Raw genomic sequence first — 20,938 nt, 5'->3', positions numbered from 1 at the left:
GCGCTGGCGAATCAAATGATCGTGACAACCGGGGACTGATATATATGCACGGTATTCCGGTCGCATGGAATCTTCATTCTCGCGTTTCACTTTCTATGAAGGATATTACAGGCTTAAGGGTGTGTGTGTGTGTCAAGCGCTTGTGCAGCGCGTTACGGAAGGCGTTAGATCGTAAACAGTTAACAGTTATGTTAATAAAAACGGTTATCAGTGATTTTCGATCATTAACTGAGAAGAGCATATCAGAGAATTTTATTTCGTGTGTGAATAACGATATTTAATAATTCTTCTCTGTCATGTTCTATATTATTGAGTAGCTCTAAGCGAGAACAAATGTTTTGTGTCATAGTCGCTAAATAGAAGAATATGAAGACAAATATTGGAATTCTCGAATTAAGATGACCTTACTAGTCCATCCTCTGGACAGAATTTCGGTAATTTCCTCTGCAGAATTGCGTCATTCAGCCCAGAGAGCCGCGGAAGTTTCTTGTAAAGTCTCGAGCAATAATCATCACTTGCTGACGATTGCTGGCGGCTTCTAAGAATATCATCACGTAGGCGAATGATTTGTCATGGTCTATTTAGGAACTGCCGGGGCCGTGATGGGATGTTACGTTCACATCATACCGAGCGCCGTATGTGTTGCAATGTGTCCTCACTGCGGTATTATTATAATACGCGTATTATCTTACACGCAACTGACGTTTTAAACGAATGCGCAGTACAAAGATTTTTTAGAGTCAAATCAATCTGTTCTCGATGCAAGGCTGCAGATATTTCAAATTGTACTCAAATAGAGAAATGACTTTATCATCAAAACTGTTATATTTTATATGATATATGTTTATTCATGTATATTTACATTCCATCAGGAGTAATTTTACGGCTCTAATCCTTGTCACTTCAGACCCGAGAAAATACAGAAGATTAGTTGCTTATTAAGAAGTGGGATGAATTCACGAACGAAATAAATTCATCCAGAATGGGATTAATTTTAATACATAATTTTACTGTTTGTTTCTCGTTTTATGCTACATTTGCAAAAAAATGCGGTAAAATTCATGATTTTGTATAAGAGTTGTTGTTAAATGGTACCTACTAAGGGTACTGTTTAGTGTTTAGTCAAATAAATTTTTTACATTGACCGTTTCAGAAATCTTGCTTGAACTGTACATCCTCGATACGCGCTGTGACAGAAAAATGCATCACATTTTAAAACTTCCTTTGTTTAATTAAGTAGACATCCAAAACCAAAGCAGGAAACGCAGTCGTACTTCATCCATGGTCGTACTATTGTCCCAATCATGAGAGCAAGTCGGTAATTACATTCTGCAACCCAACTGTAAATTTTTATTTAATATTTTTTTTGGTAGGGTCATTATTTTTTCACTTGTTCACGGGTTAGAAAGGGAGGCTCTATGATACGTCAAATATCTTTATTTAAATGTAGCAAAGAACTTTCCATGTCTCGCATTTTTAACTTTCTCTTGGCAAAACGTTCATACTGTCACACAAACGCGAAGTTTTGCCTCAACTTAAATGGCAGGTAGATTGAAATAACAAATATAATATTGTGAATATTTCATTTGCTCGCAATGCGAATCATTAATTCACAAAGATGAATAAGGTGACACATATGAGCATGCTGCCATTTGTTTATAAACTGAATGGCTAGTAAAGCTTCAGTGGCGGGTAAGCGGTCCATTCAACACCTACAAAGATCACCGATACCATAAGGCAGAACAAAGGCTCCTTGGCTTCCACTACCAGGTATTGATCGATTAGTTTTCAGCAAGTGAATGAATTCACTATAAGGTTTACTAGGAAAATGTTGAAAAATTTCCTTCACGGAACTGAGAGGCCATAAGGGTACGCACACAGTGAAAGTAGGTTGCCGGCGTGCTGGTTACCTGCTCAGGCTGGCGCCTGAAACCATAGAATACAGAAGCCTATTCGTACAGGTTTTCACTGTGAACACTTACATTATTATCCTATGTTCATTCTTGTGGCAGGTTGAAACCATAGCATACAGAAGCCTATTCGTACAGGTTTTCACTGTGAACACTTACATTATTATCCTATGTTCATTTTGTGGCAGGTTGGAGCAAGTTGCCCGCGCGGGCAAATCTGCTTTCACTGTGTACGTACCCTAAGACATGGCCTATTGGAGCATATGCTCAGCGTTCGCACCACCGATTGTTGTCCTGATGCAGGGCAGTTAGAAGATCCAAATAACGTCTTGACTGCAACATTGTGAGATTACATGCGCAGTGAGCACGCAGGTTAACGCAACACGTAATGTGTGACGTCATGTACAGCAACGCAATAGAGAAGAGAGCCCCCTTGTTGCTTTACCTACATGATATCTTCAGCTGCAGGGAATCAGAATGAGAGCGTATTTTAAATTACACTCCATATATCGGACAGGAAAGTGAAAGACAACCGTACTTTTTTAAAATAATCTATTAGTGTTCTTTTCTATAACAAAAGTTCCCTCGCATTCTGTCCACTTTCATGAGCAGATGGACGCATGAAACACACGAACTTTTCACAATATAATTACGGTACACCGACGGAAGTTGGGCCTCACGTTTGCGTATCGAAGATACGAGGCGTTCGGCATTGCTTCCTTTGGGTCGTCCACTCGTCCTTACATATATATTTTGACAAATCAACTAGTTACGAAGTAAAATGTTCAATTGGCCAAAGAAACGAACTTTTGTAGAAATTTGATCCCAAAAGGGGATAACGATTAATAGAATGATTAATATCGAAACACTCGACCACAAACTAGATAGAAGAAACAATACCTTCATCGTATCCAGGTTCGTCATACAAATAAATTGGAATAATAACATAAATGTGTTTCATTCCAGTTCAAAACGATTTACAAATTATTTCATGAGCAAATAGTGATGTCAATTAATAGTGGAAGTGTTTCGACAAAGGATAGATCGCTTCTAAGTTAATATGCAAATAACGAGCAGTCACATAAAAAAAATTAGGGAACGATCGAACCATGATGTGCAATATTAAGATTGACGTAATATTTGAAGATCATAATAAAAATGGATCGACAGTCGCGACAGCAACGAAGATCAAGCGAATGAGTATGGGAGGTATAGACATCAAGATTTTCGTCATCCACAATTAGTCTGCGGAGCAGCTCGCCCGGATCCAGCAAGTGCTCAAGATATAAGCGGCTATTACAAATAGACGTTCGAACACAGTAAAAATTAATCATAAATAAGGAAAGCATTTCACGATAGGCCTCTTGAATTACTTAAACTAATATATAGTGTAAAAAGAGAACAATAGAGCTTGAAAGCAGTGAGATTTGTACTGATTATTATCGCTTCACTTGCATCACCTCTAAGCACGCCTGAGCTTCTAGTAAGAACCCTCGTTCAATCCAGTAAAGATGGCAGTATCGGCAGAAATATCAAGAACTATATTAGCAACACAGTTCAACATAATTATTAAACGATAAACGATACGATTTATACACAATACGAAGCGAGCACTTGCAAAGACAACTCAAATACCGATATCGTCAAATGTATTTACTATTGAAACAGCTTGATCGCGAAGCCGATGAGATAGAAATTTTCACGAATGTAGAAATAATTTTACCCTAACATTCAATAACTTTAAGAATAGATAAAACTTGCTATTAGCTAGTAGCGTCAAAGCAATGGACGTCTGTAAATTATCATTAGCCATTGTTATCTATCACAAATTATTTGTCTGGTTTATTTCAGGGAATAGGCACACAATCATACAGACTATGCTTGGACTTCTTAAGAGTTTCTAAGAGATAAATTATCTTAATAAATAGTCACGAACTTGCATCAATTTCTTCTGTCTGCAGTTAAGTGCGTGAACTTCCAAGGAATGAAATTCTAACAAAATGAAATTGAAAGAAATGATTTGTTTGCACTATAATTTGAAGAGAAATAACACAAAATTACGGCAGGTGCATACGAAACAAACCAACAAATTTAACTAAAAATTTCAATCATAGCAGCAAACAATCTACTGAGCAGTCTGAACAAATAGATCACAAAATTCAAAATATTGTTCTTAAATTCAAGAGAAATTTATGAAAAACCAAGCAACGTGCAAAAAGAATTGAGAAACGTCTCGTAAAACAAAGTCTTTGCCAAAAAAGCCCTGAACATAAGAAAAGATATCCGTAAACAAGTCAACGTATGTACAGGTAATTACAACTCACCTAGACCAGGAGCAAAAAGAGCGACTGCACGACTACCACAGCAAGAAATGTACCTTAGAATTTGTCGCATTACGGCTATGGTAGTAACACCGTGAACCTCTTGTCATAGCCAAATAAAATAGCAAATTGACGGGAATAATACCAATAAACAGTCGGTTCATAATATACACGCATGAAACTGTCTCCAGTACCAGCGCACTTCGCAGCGAGTATTAAATAGCAGCTGCGGTGACGAGGAGTGTCAATCATTCACAGGATTCGGCTGTAGTTTACGCCGGTTTCTAACTAACAAACACACCACAACACAACTCAATATTGAAATTGTTCTCGTCACTCTTTTAACAACTCTGGAATCGAGCCTATTATCAGATCAATTTAAAATGAATAATAGTGGTCAAATCTCTGCTATAAAAATAGTTCAAAACATAGTATTTGTCAACCTAAAAGTACAGCTACATAGAAACACTAACTCAATGCCCTTTATTTCGACACTTTATACAAAAATGTGCTCGTACCAATCACTTACAAACATTAATGTTGATATTTTCGACACCCAAAGAAGAAAATATGAAACCATTAGCTAGACTTCCAGAAACCTGGAGGTTAAATACCGTATAAATGGCATGCCATGCCACCTTGGAGATAGATCACAAGGAGATAAATGCAATGAGCAAATCGTTGCATTTCAATGATACAAGCCATGAATAAAACATTGCTTCAATAAAGATTCATCAGAACAGTAACATCTGCGATAATGAAGTGCGCAGAAATTCAGAATTGTTCCCGTCTCGCAAAAAGCAGACAGGAAGAAGTAGAACTTATTGATTCAATTATTTAAGCGTCATCGCAGTGAACAAGCTCATCTTAGTTGGATCTATTAATAAATGCGTAAGAAGCGCATCAAGACACTGTTAAACTTCACCTTACCAGTTAGAGTTTCGCAATCTATGCTCGCTCTTCTTCAGTGCAGGCTATTTTCGGACTGCAGTCAGATTTATATAATATATGATAAAATTTTCTGCCAACGTCCAGGGATTTCAATCACAATCAATTTACGATAAGATTGGCTCCGGTTGAATTCAATCATCAAGATCGAGAGGAAGAAACAAGATGCAGTGAACATAGTAGAAATATAAAATAAATAAATATGATATGCAGAAACCGATTGGCATATCAATCAAATTTCTAATAGGGAACTATAATAAAGGGGCAGTTTCATTAACCGCTCTAACAGCCCTCGTAGAGGACAAAATTGTAAGTAGTATCAACATCAAGATCTTAAAGTCGGACGACAGAATTAAGCGACACGCTACTTAGATATATCTAATATGAAACGCCGTTCATCTGAATTACAGTTGGGCTTTCTACCTGCTGTAAGAGTTCAAGAACGAGACAAGGTATTTTTTCAACATAATAAAGTGTGAAATCTATGAGAGTTTCTTCAGCATAGTACTGATAGTACAACTACAGCGATTTGAATTCACCAAAATACATTAATATCATTTGCACACAAGTTTCCTGCATTATCAACGTAAAAAGCACAGTCGCGGAAAATTTTTCTAACCAAGATGGAAACATGGATACAATGAAACTTTTTGTAAAATCGTGTATAGATTTTTGAACCCGATAGTGGATTTCAATTTAGTGCATTCATTTCACACAGACAGATGACGGTAAAATTGGCGTTCAAATAGACGAGATAATAAGTTAGGGATTCCTCGCTCGGTAAGTGGTATCTGTAGGCTGAATGATATAGGTACTTCAATTAGATTAGTACTAGAACCAGGTCTAATTAAAGAAAAATTTAGAGGCGAGCTAAAGGACGGCAATTTGATTTAGAAAACATGGAAAATAATGTAATTTGAAGCACAAACAAATATATATATATATATAAAAAGAAAATATAGATGAGGGACTTTGTCGAAGATCAGCTTCAGGATTAAAATGAAACTAATGAATGAAAGCTAGAAACGGTCAACAAACGGCTCTAGCAAACTTTGTATCTACGGTCTGTTTATATTCAAACTAACATTTTCATACAACACTTGGCGGAGCTCAAATAAAGTCGAAGAAGTCAGAGAGGCCCTCCGTTGTGTCAAGTGAGAAGGTGTAATCATTGTGGTCCATGGGAGGCTCTAAGGTTAAGAAGGGAGGGGGAGTGCTCGCTGAGCCGAAGCCAAGATCTTCAGAGCCTGGAAAAAAGAACATAGGTAAGTCATATTTACAACGCACACAGGGTCCTGGCAACCAACAACAACAACAACAGCGCACATTTGACCTAAACGAGATCGTAATCAATACTTCACAACAGCTTTCTTGCAATGCTAACAAGCAACGTGAGCAACTTTTGCTTGCTATTAAGAATCAAAAATACACTATAGCGTCACCAAAAATAATCGGAAGCCAAGAAATTAAGGTAATCCCGTTCAAGAATAAATTGCAGGCACGACTCCTCGACCTTTAGTTATCATTTCTTCTTTGGTTGAAGTTTCCATTCCGATGTAGAAAACGATTTCAATTCATTTTCTGGCTTCATCCTAGTGCTAAGACTTAGTAAAATGTCGCAAAATTCAAGGCTGTGGCATCTGACGCGGTAGGAGATGGCGAGGTTCATGCTAGGAGATCAGCTGGGGTGACCATGCTGAATCCACTGGTGCTACGGAAGCAAGGCACACACCACCAGCAGATACAACGCGGTCACCGCCAGCAATTTGATCCAGCGCGATATTTCTTGGAGGACTGAGCGCCATGCAATCCAGGAGCTCAGTCACGTGTCGACGACTTTCTCTTCAAATAATATTTTCATTGCATCTCGAAGCTTGATCAGTGACGGGCATCGATCAGATTGATCACTCAACATGAATTGACATGATGTCATCAGTAAACGAAGAGCGTTACTATCGTCATTTCAATGCAACACGATTGTCAAATAAAGCTATTTCTAAATGCAAGACAGTAGACTGTTGGCTGTGGCAGCAAGCATGAAGGTACAGTTACTGTGATATGGAACAGCACACACAGCACAGAGACTGTACCCGCACACTCATTGTCTGGAAGTTACACAAGAAGAGGCAGTAGCGTTGATCGAGTAGGAGTTCTGGATACATGCAAGGGCCAGAAGTCATAGATGCCGGCAAAATTTTCAAATACGAGTAGACCCTCCCGAGTTCCAGAGACTATTGGGAAGTCAATTGACATTATCCTTTTATTCCAGCGATGATCGAAAAATGTTCACTGAAGCATGTGTGATGATTTGCTTCTTTTCAAAACCTTCTGGTCGCCAGCGCGTCGCGAGATTTCATCAATTCTCTCAAACTCCAAAATCAACAGGAAGATGCTCACTAAGTAATCTCCGTCATGATTAGGGAGAAATAGAGCATAAACAATATAAAATAAATTAGAAACTCTTCTAAAAAATACTTAACATTCCCTTTTTGTGTACATATTTTCTTATATTTCACCTTTTGCAAAAATTCTTTCGTAATTACAACATTCAGACAAGCATGATGCTTTTAGAAGCTAAGATATTTTGGTTTATCCCACTTACCAGGATCGTCTGAATTAAGAAAGCCATAGGGTTCAGGAAGGAGCAGGTCGAGGGCATTAGAATCACCAGCTCCGAACATGGTCGCGAAGACGTCGTCGGTGAGCAAGTCATCCGCACAAACGCCCTCGTCCTCCGCCAGCTCTACCTTGACACAGCCTCCTTTGGACGGCGACCACGAACTCTATAACAGGAGATGAGACATCACACCAGAGCCGATTTTTAGAAACTAACATATTAGGCAATATAAATTAACGATACACAAGTTTCAACATCTTGCGCCGTGAACCTGGAACCGAGGCGGCATTTGAATAGCGAATGTAAACTATGTAAAAATAGGCGGAATTAGATGAGAATCCTCCAGTCATTGAGATTTACATTTTAAGTAACTTTGAAAAATCATAATAAAGTTATGATAAAAATACTGTAGGCTTTCTGAAATAAATTAATGAACAGGGTCAGTAACGGACAAACTAGCTGAAAATTTTACAATAGACTATACAACATGCATTATGTATAGCTATATAGTTACTTTACATATGTTAAAGATATGAGGAGCTGAATAGAAGAGGATACATTAGACTGGAGAAAATACGCACAAAAATAAAATCTTGTAGATCAATCATTGTGGAATAAATTCATTCAAAACATGCCCAGACTCAAAAAACATTTTGAATCACAAGAATTCACGATTTAACTTTATAATGACGCATCGCATACATACGGCATCACATCATTGCATCTAAATATTATTCAGTTGAAAGGACAATAGGAAAACATTCAATAACAGGCATTCTACTAAAGACATTCATTGCATCTGTTCACCTTTTTGGGTGTAACTCTTCTCCTGCAGGGCTTTTTACTGGGCGGCGTGAACGCGTCATCAGGAATCAATGAACGTTTTTTGGGAGTAATGCTAGATGGTGACGGGACAGGCAAGCCAAAAACAGCGTCGCTGGAACCAGCCATCCCAGGCAATGCTCCCGGTGAACGAAGTGGCGATCTTAACGCCAAATCACCAGATCCAACATTAAGATTTAAATAAGCGAATGATGAAGAGGCAATAGGAGAACTTTTCGGTGACTGTATACAGTCATCAATACGAGACGAAGTGGATGCTTCACTGGAAGCTTTGTCTTGACATCTCCGAGACTCGTCACTGGTTGGTGAAGCAGTGCTAGCATTAGGTGCGAGTTGTGACAGGGCTGTGAGAGTAGCGAAGTTGTGCTTGTAGGAACTCATGCCTTCCAACCAACTAGGCTTGCCTTCATACATGTGCACAACAGTTGGGCGCCCGTACGTGCACAGTTGCAGTGATAAGGGCTGAAGAAATAAACAAACATTCATTACTTTCTGGAGGTATTAAAAACAGAGTTGCAAATTAAGTACTGAATCGACTAAAATGATTTTGCTCATGAAAAACATTCATACATTAAAATGATACATACTTATAAATAGGCATCAAATGCTGACATCATCATATGGGTATTACACTTAGATCATTTACTTGCTGGCATATATACTAGAAACTTCGCTGTGCAATGGGAACTTGCTGGCATATAAACTAGAAAGTTCTGTGTGCAATACAAAGCGGATTTATTTTAAGTTTCCATAAATACTGACGAGCTCTTGTAAGTTGGCCGAGACTCCCAAGGTACTGCCTGCTGGTGGGCTGACCATGAAGACGGTGCTGTTATGATAAAGTTGCTTCACGTCGCAGTGATCCATGTAGGCGAACCGCCGATCCGTTTCAAAGTCCGATGCTAAATTACTGCCTGGAATATCAGATGTTGAGTTGAATTGGAATGGCAACTCTAGCAATAAAATTATATTAGTAATATTGACCATTAACTGAGTAATCATGTGACCGGGCAACATGGTCCTACTCGACACTAGCACACGGTTACACAGTTCATGTACTATTTATATCCGCCTTTTAAAACAGCTGGAAAAAGTTGGTAGAATGGTTCCTTTATCCACAAGGACGAATGAAGGTAAAAGATCAGTTATTCTAGTCCTATATGTTGTCTTTAGAACGTAGAAACATCAAATCCAACGTAAGGAATTAAGGACAAATAAATATATACTAATATGAATGCAATGATGCAGCGATGATTACAAGGTGACATCTCAGGCCCACAGAAACCAAATGCGTTGCTACAAAAGCTTAGAGTGAATAGAAAGACTAACACTGAAACTTACTCAGCTGCTGAATTAGGCAATCAAGCTTCTCTTCTTGTTTCCTCAATCTCTCGACATCAGCTTCTACTTCTCTGGTATTACTAGGAGCCGACCTAGGGAAATGCAAATCAAAAAATCAAATGAATCAAAAACCGAGTAGGTATATTAAAAAATCAATCAACATTCAGATAAATATTGTCAAGTACGAATATATTATAGTCATGAATGTGAATTATCTAGATGGCACAAATTATAGGTTTGCATAAAGTTAGATCTCCAGTGGAACGCTATAAATACAGCATTATTCAATCTAATTAGTTGTAGACCAAGTAAACCTGCCTTCAAAGCCCTAAGACAAAAGCCCCTAAGTTTGATATTCCTACAACTAAAAACTAATATTTCCGTAGACGATTCCAACGCATACATAATAATATTTCCAAATACCTCAACAACTGAAGAATTCCACGTCAAAATCTCAAAAACATTAAGAGCACAGACGAATTTTGTTAGGCTTCACCTCTCCTAAGAGGTTTTTGGGATCATAATTCATGTCATGACAAGCTAAAAGGTTCCATTTTATCTTAAAACGTAAAATTTAGATGAACTCTGGAGTGCCACATACGAAATAAATGAGACGACAAATTAGTCAAAACAAAATTGTTTGATGAACAAACAGTCAAACTTCAATGATGGTGGTCTGCAATAATATATATTTATTGAAAAAATGGTAGGAGTTCAATTGAGTAATGAGTAAACACGAGAATGTCAGGACATACCAATTATTTACATACTCACATTAATTGTACATTATTTTTGAATTTCTTATTGACTAGTCCAATGCCTTCCAGCACATTGGTGATGTCGTAAATTCTCCTTTTCTGAACCTGAAGAACTTCGGAAGCCTGTCGAAGGAAGGATGAATGAGTTTTCAGGAAAATTTTAATGGGTTAGATTACAAAAAAAAATCAATTGCCAGTGTTGCTCATAAAAAAAGTCAAAGAGTTAGCAAAATTTTTCAAAAATAAAATATGCCAGGAAAACCGAGAAAAAAATTATTGTTGGAAAACAGCCAAAATAACATAAAAGTAGCAGGGGAATAACCCTTAAATCATGTAAAGTGAAATTAACGCTAACTTACGAGTGCAGTTGTCTAAAAAAAAAAAACGTATAATGAATATGAAAAACACTGCTTCATATACATTACAAATATGAAATATTTGTACGAGGACGCTAAATATACAAGGCAAAACAGTACGCCCAATACATAAAGAGAATAACCGAGTTGCATGAGGATATTACCAGCTTGAGATCAACGGTGCCGTCAGCGGAGTTGTGAAGTAAGGCCAGGAACTCTTTGGTAAGTTTGCCGAGAGACGTGTCATAGCGAGAAGGCTTGCCAGGCGAGGCTGTTCAAACAAACATAGATCACGACATTCAGTGCTTGTGCAATCATGGTAGTAAGAGTATAAGATATGAGGCAGCATTTCCATGTTACTAGGCATAAATAATAAGCTTTGTCAATTGAGGAAACAGAATGTCTGTAATATGAAGCTGCCAGAAATCTTTATGCACAAATGGGATCATACCCAACACTCTAAATACACCCTATTGAGTAATAGGTATTTATTACTATTTAACAAGCATAAATGTGAAGAAAATACTAAATGTTCATTTCTATTACTTCTTTGTGCATCTAGCAAATTCAATCATAAAAATTTTAACGCTAATGTCAGCTTGTCCTAACCATTGGCAAACATTACATAACAATTACGAGCGAAATATTGCGGTAACTATAAAGAAAATCATTAATTCACCAAAAAATGTTTTTACCCACACACGACGACGACCCTCACCGTTATTTTTTGCCCGATGCTGCGCCAGCAAGGCAGGAGTGAGGGGAGAGGGAGAGGAGCAGTGTGGGGATGCGACACGGGACGTCACGCTCCGCCGCGGGGTTTTGCTGGGGGTGCGGAAACCGTCCGCATCAACGATGCCTGCCACGAGCGACGGGGCCTCCTCCAGCACCAGGCGTCTCTTGACGCTCTGTTAAGAGGCACACATTAGTACCTACATACATAAAAACGTTATGGAAATTTTGGGATAAAAGAAACAGAGCTTTGTAACATAAAAAAGTTATGGAAATTTTGGGATAGAAGAAACAGAGCTTTGTAATCTAAAAACGTTATGGAAATTTTGAGATAGAAGAAACAGAGCTTTGTAACCTAAAAACGTTATGGAAATTTTGAGATAGAAGAAACAGAGCTTTGTAACCTAAAAATGTTATGGAAACTTTGGAATAAAAGAAACGGAGCTTTGTAACATGAAAATATTATGGAAATTTTGGAATAGAAGAAACAAAGTTTTGTAAAAGAGCCATTATTTATAAATAATGTTAGGAAATTATTCTCTTCAGGAAGCAGATGGAGATGTATGGCTAACAAATGTTATTTCAGACGGTGTAAATTTTTTATAAACATCAGGGAAAATATAAGGATAACCAGCAAGTAGTCATTGACAGTTAACATCTCAAAGAGCAATAGTAATATATACCTACCAATCTTGCAAATCACTGCAATCTAAGAGCTTGCTTCTTGGTCTACTTTGTGGTGGCACAACGTAACAATATATTATTCAATCATACTAGCACCTGGGCACATTTATATATTTATTTTAAATAAACTTTTACTTTTTCAATTTTCAGTTCATGTTCATACAAGAATGAAATTTCAATTATATTATTTTTATTAGATACTGCATGTTCACTAATTCTATTGATTGATTAAAGAAAAAGTTTATTTTGTAAGTTATAGTATTACAGTAATTATTTCAATCATAATAACATCTCTGCAATCTTTTCAACTTATTTTAACAATCATAAATTTATAATTTTGAAACCAATTTCTTAGCAAAATAAAATATTACAGGGTTATTCTGAATAAAAAGCTGACTAATAGCCGGCAGCATGACATCCAGTGGTGAGAAGTCTACCCTCTGCATCCTAGAGTCTCTTGATAACCTCAGTATGCAATTTTGATTCAACACTCTCGAGATACAATGTTGATGATACTATTTTATACAATGATACTATTTGTATCCAGATGCATAACTGGAGTTTGCATAACAGGATGAAATGCATTTTTTTTCCTTTTTTCCTATCAACTTGAGTGTCCTTGTCAGATCTAATTCTACATAAAAACGTAGCAAAAAATCTTACAGATTATTCCTGAACTGATTCAACTGATATTGAATCCTATGAGTGCATCATGCTCCAAACCTCAAACTCGAGCATCACTGACCTGAGCTTTGAGGGGTGTAGCAGTGGAGGATGCAGGGGAAACATGCCCACTGCTGGGGGTGTGTGGGGTACTGAGAGGAACTGTGAGGCCATAGCCATGGTCAAGCAGCTGAGTATAGGTGAGTCCATCACAAGGCAGGGAATACTCAGGAGCTTCACTCACCACACCTCCCTCCCCTCCATACAGCCTTTCCATCACCCCATACACTGCCAACAAAATATTCACAGTTAATTAAATGACAAGCTAATCATCAACACAGTATTAATAAACCAACTGAACAATAAAAAAATGGGCATGAATAAATATATATATATCATGTCAATATATATATATATATATTTATACATTTATATAAGTCATGCTGAAATCACAGAATTACCGATTCTATGGAATTGGCAGCTAGTTTGCGGAATCTGTAGAATCAGCATTTGTTGCCGATTCAGAAATTTGGACATCAAGAGTTAGAATACTGGTACAAACTGACAGAGTTAAAAGAGGTTAGAACAAGTTCAGTCAAGTTCCTTTATATTAAAATATTTTTAAAAATTTTGGCTGACTGACCCAACCCCGTATTCTTATAGTATAGAAATGCCGATTCTACAGATTCAGCAAACTGGCTGTTGATTCCGTAGAATCTGCAATTTCACAATTTTGGCACAACATATATACCTATATTAGTATAGGCTGGCAGAATTTCTTCTCTTAAGCAAGATTTGTTAAAGACCAGAAAATTAGTTTTATTTATTAGATTTTTGTTAGTTTTTTCAATAAGTCGTACTAAATTCTTTGTAGGTGTTGGAAGGTTGAAAATTAAATTACTGATAGACATTTTTAATATTGAACAACATTTCGAATGTACAACATCAGGGTTGGCAATGATTGAATTACTTGATATTTTTATAAAAAAATCATGATTTTTTATTTTTTTTTTTAATTTTTTCATATATTCAAATATATTGAGTGGCAGTCTTTAATTTATATTGAGGTATGGTTATTCATGGTTTAGTATAAAAGTACTATGAATGACAAATTGGTATTTAAACTTGTTGCCTTTAGTGTGTATTAGGTTCCAATAAATTGAATGTTTTTGGTACAGAGGCATCAAGTTTAAATGTGTTAGCTAGCTTATACAGGGTGGGGCAGAACTGATTGAACAGTTTTGAGGCAAAATAGAAGAGTAATGGAGGTACATAAAGAAGAAAGTTTATTTTCCTCAAGATTAGCATAACATACCATTTAAAATACTTATGTTTTGAAAACAATATCAGGAAGATGGGGTTTGTTAGCTGCATCACACTGTTGGAGTCGTTCTCAGAAGTTTTCTATAGCATGTTCACACATGGCAAGGTATGGCCATAACCTCTGCTGCAATAATCCATCCCCTTAGCTGTGGTAGGGTGTGAGGGCGACTTCTGAACCCCTTTCTTTTAGATGTCCCCAAAGAAAGATATTGCAAATGCTCAAATCAGGTGACCTCACAGGCCACTGTAAATCACCCCTCAGATTCTGGGACTCTGGGAATATGCGTTTCAAAACATTGAGTGACATTTGGGCTGTGTGAGCTGTAGCCCCATCCTGCTGGAACCACAAGTCTGTCTCCCAATGCTTTATTTTCAACAATGTTTTCGTCCATCATGGGCTGCAAGAAATTTTGCAACATTGCAGCATAGCGATCGGAATTCACTGTTACGGTTACTCCCTACTCTGAGAATGACTCCAACAGTGTGTTGCTGCAAATGGCCCCCATCTTCCAGATATTGTTTTCAAAACATAAATATTCTAAATGATACGTTATGCTAACCTCTAGGAAAATGAACTTTCTTCTTTATGTACCTACCTCCATTACTCTTTTATTTTCCCTCAAAACTGCTCAATCAGTTCTCCCCCACCCTGTATATTGAGGGGTTGAGATTGTATTGACCTTTTAGGCAATTAGAAAGATTTTCCACCCTAAAACGAGTATTCTAAGTAAAATATTTAATTTCAATCTTTAAATATGTGAATTTAAAACTAGAAACAAGACAATTACAATTAAAAGACTATATATAAAATAATTAAATGCAGTGAATGGATATAAAATATTTGAATTGTGCACATGTTTATTTCAAACAGTATAGTCAAATGGGGTAAGACAGGATCGCAGCCTTCATGGGGTAAGAAAGGACCAGCCCATGGCGTGCATTCTAATTGCACTGAATTCAATTTGACAAAAGAATATGTTAGAGCAATCATTGCCGGTCATTTCAGTGTTTGTGGCAACCCTCTTCTGCAAATAATGAATTTCTGGCTAATTTTTAAAGAAAACCAATGTAAGGAAGTGTCACAAAATAGTTAACCCTGTTTGGGAAATAAGCTCTGTCTAATGACAAAAAATTTTTTGGCCAGGTTTGTGGATGTAGGCAGGTAACCTCAAGTAATAGGCAACTTTTTAGACATACTAGGCATTCCTACCTGCTACCATCACTGCCTGACATGTATTCCAAAATGGGGTAAAAAAGGACCAGACATGGGGTAAGACGGGACCACTAAATGATCCTGTTTTACCACAAAAATGGTCCTGTCTTACCCCACAAATGGTCCTCTATTACCCTACAGTTTATCAAAAATAGTTTTTAAATGAATATATTATTGTATACATGGAGAATTTTGGTCAAAATTTTAATCCTTTGCTCAAACTGCATTATAACTTGTTAGCTTTTTTAATTAGAGAAATTTAGTGCACTATTTTAAACTTTCATCAAAGGGATATAGAAAATAGGGATGTCTATCCCCATTAGTGAGCTGCAGAACTATGTGCAAGATTGGCTGGGGGAAAAAATCACTGTGTGAAACATGAAAACTAATTATGATCACAACTCTGTGAGAGGGCATGAGCTATGTTTGAAGAAGTGCACCACAAATGCAGTTAGCAAGAAAACGCATGACATCTGACACTTTTTATTACTGACACTTTATTACTGACATCTGACACTTTATTTTTATTGCCAATTTGATAAATTTTTCAGACAATGACACTAATGCAATGCAATATACATGAAGCATTTAGCAGTGCTCTACAATGAACCAAAGCCAACCCACTATTACTATGTTTAACAAAGTTTTCTCGTGACAAAAACTTCAATGTGACTGATATTAGAGTTGACTTCCCACAACGTAAAACAGTAACAAGTAATTGTTTAATCAAATAATGTGTTTCTAGATGGATAATATTGAATATCAGGTTTGTACTTTTATTAAAAACCTTGTAACATAAGAATTACCTGTTGGTCCTTTCTTACCCCAGCCAGGTCCCATCTTACCCCAATGGGGTAAGATGGGACCAGCTCACTTTTTTTAATCTGTACAGAAAACTATGTTAGATGCAAAACGTCTGAGTTGTAGCTTAGAAGCCCATTGCATAACTACACCTTGTAATAGGTTTAGGGTTTTTAGTTAATCACGGTATAGATGCTACAGGCTTGTTAGTGATTTCGGTCCTGTCTTACCCCATCTGACTATAAGGAATGAGTCACTTGTGATATTCCCGATAAGGAATGAGTCACTTGTGATATTCCCAATAAGGTATATATTAGATTTTCTTATAACTTGAGTCTCATTTCAAGTCGTATGAGGTTTGGTTATCATTCAGTTTATGTTTAGTATTGGTTTATTGGTCTGAATTAAATGGGAACAGTGCAGTCAGTCACTCAGTCACTACTAGTAAGTGTGTATAGAGGGTAGAGTCTTGTAGATTTATAGGACATAAAACTAGTACATAGATCTATTGATAGTGCTGTGCACTGTGCTATCAGCTACCTATCTGTAGAGATGCAAAAAAAAAACGTTTTTTTTCCAGAGTGTTTTTTTTAGTAAAAAAAACTTTTTTTATGTGTTTTTTTTTGTTTTTTATTGTTTTTTTTTTCTTTCGTGTATTTATTTGGGATCAATATATCTATACCCTTAATATACATTGAAATGATGTGTTTTTAAATCTTATTTAACATATCTCATGTGTGATTTATAATTTATCAAGCCTAATACTTCTAGTTCAAAGCTTAAAAGGGTAAATAAACAAATTTTTCATTTCCTTATTGTACTCAAAAATCAAAGTATGCAAAAAATACAAAAAATAAATATATTCAAAGCATTCCATTTTCAGTCACTCAACATGACCTATGAGTCTAAGACTATGACTCAGTCCCTCCCAACCAGATACCAGACTCTGATATCAAAATCTGTAGAAAAAATAAAAGCATCTAAAAAAAGTACTCCATTTCAAGTAAACATATTGAAGTCACTTGTGGTATGTGACGTGGGTCACGTGCCTCATCGAGTCGGCATCACTCACCATGACTCGTGAGGCATGATTCACTCAGAGTCACTATCACTTATCACTGTATCACCAAGACTTGGAAGAGTATCTTCTAGTTGATCTCCATCAGGGTCATGAACATCATCCATGTCCATATGGCTGTCAGTGTCACTGTCTGACTCGTTTTGATGCTCTTGGTTTAAGCCTGCAGTTGTTAACAATTGCGGCCATTTTTCTGAGGCTGATGGCAATGCAGCAGGTTCATTATCGGCATCGTCGATCAATTGTAGGTTATGCCCTATATACACCAATTTGCCCGCCCTCTCTGCTGTCAATCTATTCCGCTTCGCTGAGTGCACGTGCGAGGCAGCCTGCACCTGCTACGTTTATTGAAAGATGAGGCAATAGGCAAGTAGCTATGATGCAATACAAATGACTTCACTGTCATTCAATGATATTAGGAATTTTAAGATACAGCATAGACCTGTCACCTATCATCCTGTGGCCCTCAGGTAAAGTGATTATGGATTTATTTGCATTTATTTATGTTTTTCTAAAAAAAACAATAAAAAACATGTTTTTTTTAAGCTGATGTTTTTTATTAAAAAAAACTTGTTTTTTATTAAAAAAACATGAGTGTTTTTTTTTACGTCGCATCTCTACCTATCTGTTATGTGACTCTTCAATGTTTAGAAGATCTGCATTCCTTAAGTGTTTTAGTATATTGAAGCCAGTTAAATGGTCAATATTTAGCTCATTATTTCTCCATACAAACTTTACAAAGCAAATGAATAGACTTACCAATAATTGTTTACCCAAAAATCCCTAAGTGGTAAACACCACCTTGGCCTGTTGGCCATTATTGAAAGCAATAAGTGCCCTTTTTAGCCATCCATTATGATCCATATACTGTTATTGTTAGTAGGCTAATTGCAACATAAAAAATAATACTTCAAATAGACAAAAAAGTTGGAATAAAAAAAATCATGAAGAATAAAAAAAATCATTGATTTTTTATTTTTTTGAAAAAATAAAAAAAATCACCAACCCTGTACAACATTCATTTTCAAGTTAAAGACGCATCGAGTAACAAAATTTGGGTTGGCATATGTATGAAATCAAGTAAATTGGATACCATTCAAATAATGCTAAAATTTTGATAATGTGATACTACAGGAAGATTTTACAAGTGCATAAAAACTACTCAGAAAACAATCTCAAAGTTCTGCCGAAGCCGGCGGTTTGAAGGTTGATAGCTGGAGTCCTCTCCTTAATGATGAGGACCTCAGCTATTGCCAGTCGTATGGGATCGGGGCATCGCATGCCGCATAATGATACTACTGGTGCATTCTTCCAATATCGGGCGAGTGATGGTCTTGTTGTGGGCCTCCTTAAAGTGATTCCTTGGTCCTCTGGACTGAAGGTGGCAGGTGAGACGTCGGCTTAGAGTTGTGGTTGTGAGCCCAATGTAGTCCATATTAGGAAGAAGTCTACAACCTTCTTTATTGCAAGAAAATTTATAGACTACATTTGTCTCTTGGAGAGGTCCAGTTCTTTTGCAAGGGTTATTGTTCATGACAAGATTCCAAATTTTCATGTTTCTATAGTAGATCAGCAGTTTCATTTTGTTTTTATTTGAGTTGTTCACAATGTTGTTGTGAACAACTCAAATAACAACAAAATGAAACTGCTGATCTACTATAGAAACATGAGAATTAGGAATTTTGTCATGAACAATAACCCTTGCAAAAGAACAAAACTTTTGAATTTTTTATTTTGAATACTTTTTTTAATTTGTGCATGGTTTGTCATATATATGGGGGAGATGGGGGGCAGGGAAAATGTGGAAAAATGGGAAAAACGCGCATAAAAAAAACTATGGGGAAAATGAAAAAAGTGATGGGTTGGTTGATAGGTATAGTCTTTACGAATCGAATGATACGTGTCTCAATGTTGTAGGACCATATTTGTAGGAGATAGATTTTCTATAGTACCCGTTTTTGGCCGTTTTCTATGAATATCATGTTTTCTATCAATCTTTTCAAAAAATTCATATGAGCAAAATGTTATTTTTTACATTTTACATGTTTATGTGAAGTTTCACGATGATCGGATAATAACTGTATAAGTTTTTATGGAGGGTAGCCGGTCCCCTTTAGCCATTCCTGAAGGCCATAACTGCCCTTTTTAGCCATCCAAATACTGTTATTGTAAATAGGCTAATTGCAACATAAAAAAACATTTCATAAGACAAAAAAGCTGAAAAAATATGATAACAGATTTGCAGGCATTTAAGTGAAAAAAGATGTTCAAGAACAGAAAGGTTAGTAATGTAAAACTATTCATTCATATAAATAGTTACAATTGCTAATAGATTGATTATGTATTATTTACCAACATATATCTACTATTTTTAGCGCATTTTTTCATTTGTGGAAAAAAAATGTGCTATTGTGCTCGTCATGTTTGTCGGTCTGTCTGTCCATTTCACGTTTTCCTCAGCAAGAAAATGCGCTCTCTGTCACTCACTGCAGTGAGGTGAGTATCAAGTTATATTTTTTCATAAAAGCTTAGGTAATTCTATCTACTTCAAAATATCAGTTTTAATGTAAATACTGGCAATACAATTAGATAATCTTTTAAAAACATTGGACAACATCTTGAAATAAATTTTAAAAAATAGCCCATCAACTGAATGATAGCCCATCAACTTTGCAACTTGAAAAACTTTGCACCCTTTACACCATCTCTGAAAATTGATGGAATGCAAATTCTTGCTACAAATACTATTGGATTATATATGGGAAGTTCCAAATTTATCCAACATAACAGCAAACATATAGTAACTCACCTGATAGTCTGATGTAGTCCAAGAGGATGGAAGATAAGCAGATGACTCACACATTCATTGCTTCAATAAGTCAGAAATTTATGGCAAATTTCTAATCAAAGACACATAAATTGATTAGTACTTCTCAGTCACTTGCCAATAATTGCCTGAAAAAGCAAGTCATTCAATTCAAGTTATTCAACTTGAACAGAGGCAATGGGCTCTGAGCCTGTAAGCCATAGCTGGCATAGCATAATAAAATATATTAGTCAAATCAAAACAATTTTTATAACTTAAAACCATAAAATTTTAATTGGGAGATAACCCAATCAAATTAGCAACTCAATTAAGACAACTGAATAAGCTTGAAGTTGAACTTGTATTAGTTGAAACTTGAAGTTTGAACTTGTATTGTAGACAGACAAGGCAAAGGCAGTGACAGCAAATAAGTGATGTCAAATCAGCAAGTTGCGAAATGCGAACTGACATTGCTCTCTTCACTAGGCTCAGACTAGGACTGAAATAATTTTAGGTATTAGGCTTGAAATTATACTCATAGTTA

At 36.4% G+C, this 20,938-nt stretch overlaps 1 protein-coding gene across 1 annotated transcript; it reads right to left on the bottom strand.

The window, feature by feature from the left end:
• Positions 1–2,445: 2,445 nt before the first annotated feature.
• On the bottom strand, positions 2,446–20,613 carry LOC108678507 (transcription factor E2F4). The gene is made up of 10 exons (XM_018166960.2): positions 20,398–20,613; positions 13,256–13,461; positions 11,813–12,002; positions 11,259–11,365; positions 10,755–10,861; positions 9,981–10,072; positions 9,402–9,553; positions 8,604–9,101; positions 7,782–7,962; positions 2,446–6,426 (listed from the first exon to the last, which is right to left on the bottom strand). The coding sequence occupies exons 2-10, from the start codon at positions 13,448–13,450 to the stop codon at positions 6,290–6,292; spliced, it is 1,659 nt and encodes a 552-aa protein (XP_018022449.1). The 5' UTR covers positions 13,451–13,461; positions 20,398–20,613; the 3' UTR covers positions 2,446–6,289.
• Positions 20,614–20,938: the final 325 nt, after the last annotated feature.

Source organism: Hyalella azteca, unplaced genomic scaffold (assembly GCF_000764305.2).
Source record: "Hyalella azteca isolate HAZT.00-mixed unplaced genomic scaffold, Hazt_2.0.2 contig15838, whole genome shotgun sequence".
NCBI lineage: Eukaryota > Metazoa > Arthropoda > Malacostraca > Amphipoda > Hyalellidae > Hyalella > Hyalella azteca.
Note: the sequence above shows the minus strand (reverse complement) of the source record. Positions and strands in the feature narration are given on the sequence as shown.

Bases quoted from the DNA above. Each gene is read 5' to 3' on its own strand.
- LOC108678507 (XM_018166960.2), bottom strand. From the start codon at position 13,450: ATGGAAAGGCTGTATGGAGGGGAGGGAGGTGTGGTGAGTGAAGCTCCT. The intron at 11,366-11,812 runs GTGAGGGTCGTC...TTGTTTGAACAG, and splicing joins GCATCGGGCAAAAAATAACG to CCTCGCCTGGCAAGCCTTCT. The intron at 10,862-11,258 runs GTAATATCCTCA...TTCCTTCGACAG, and splicing joins GCACCGTTGATCTCAAGCTG to GCTTCCGAAGTTCTTCAGGT.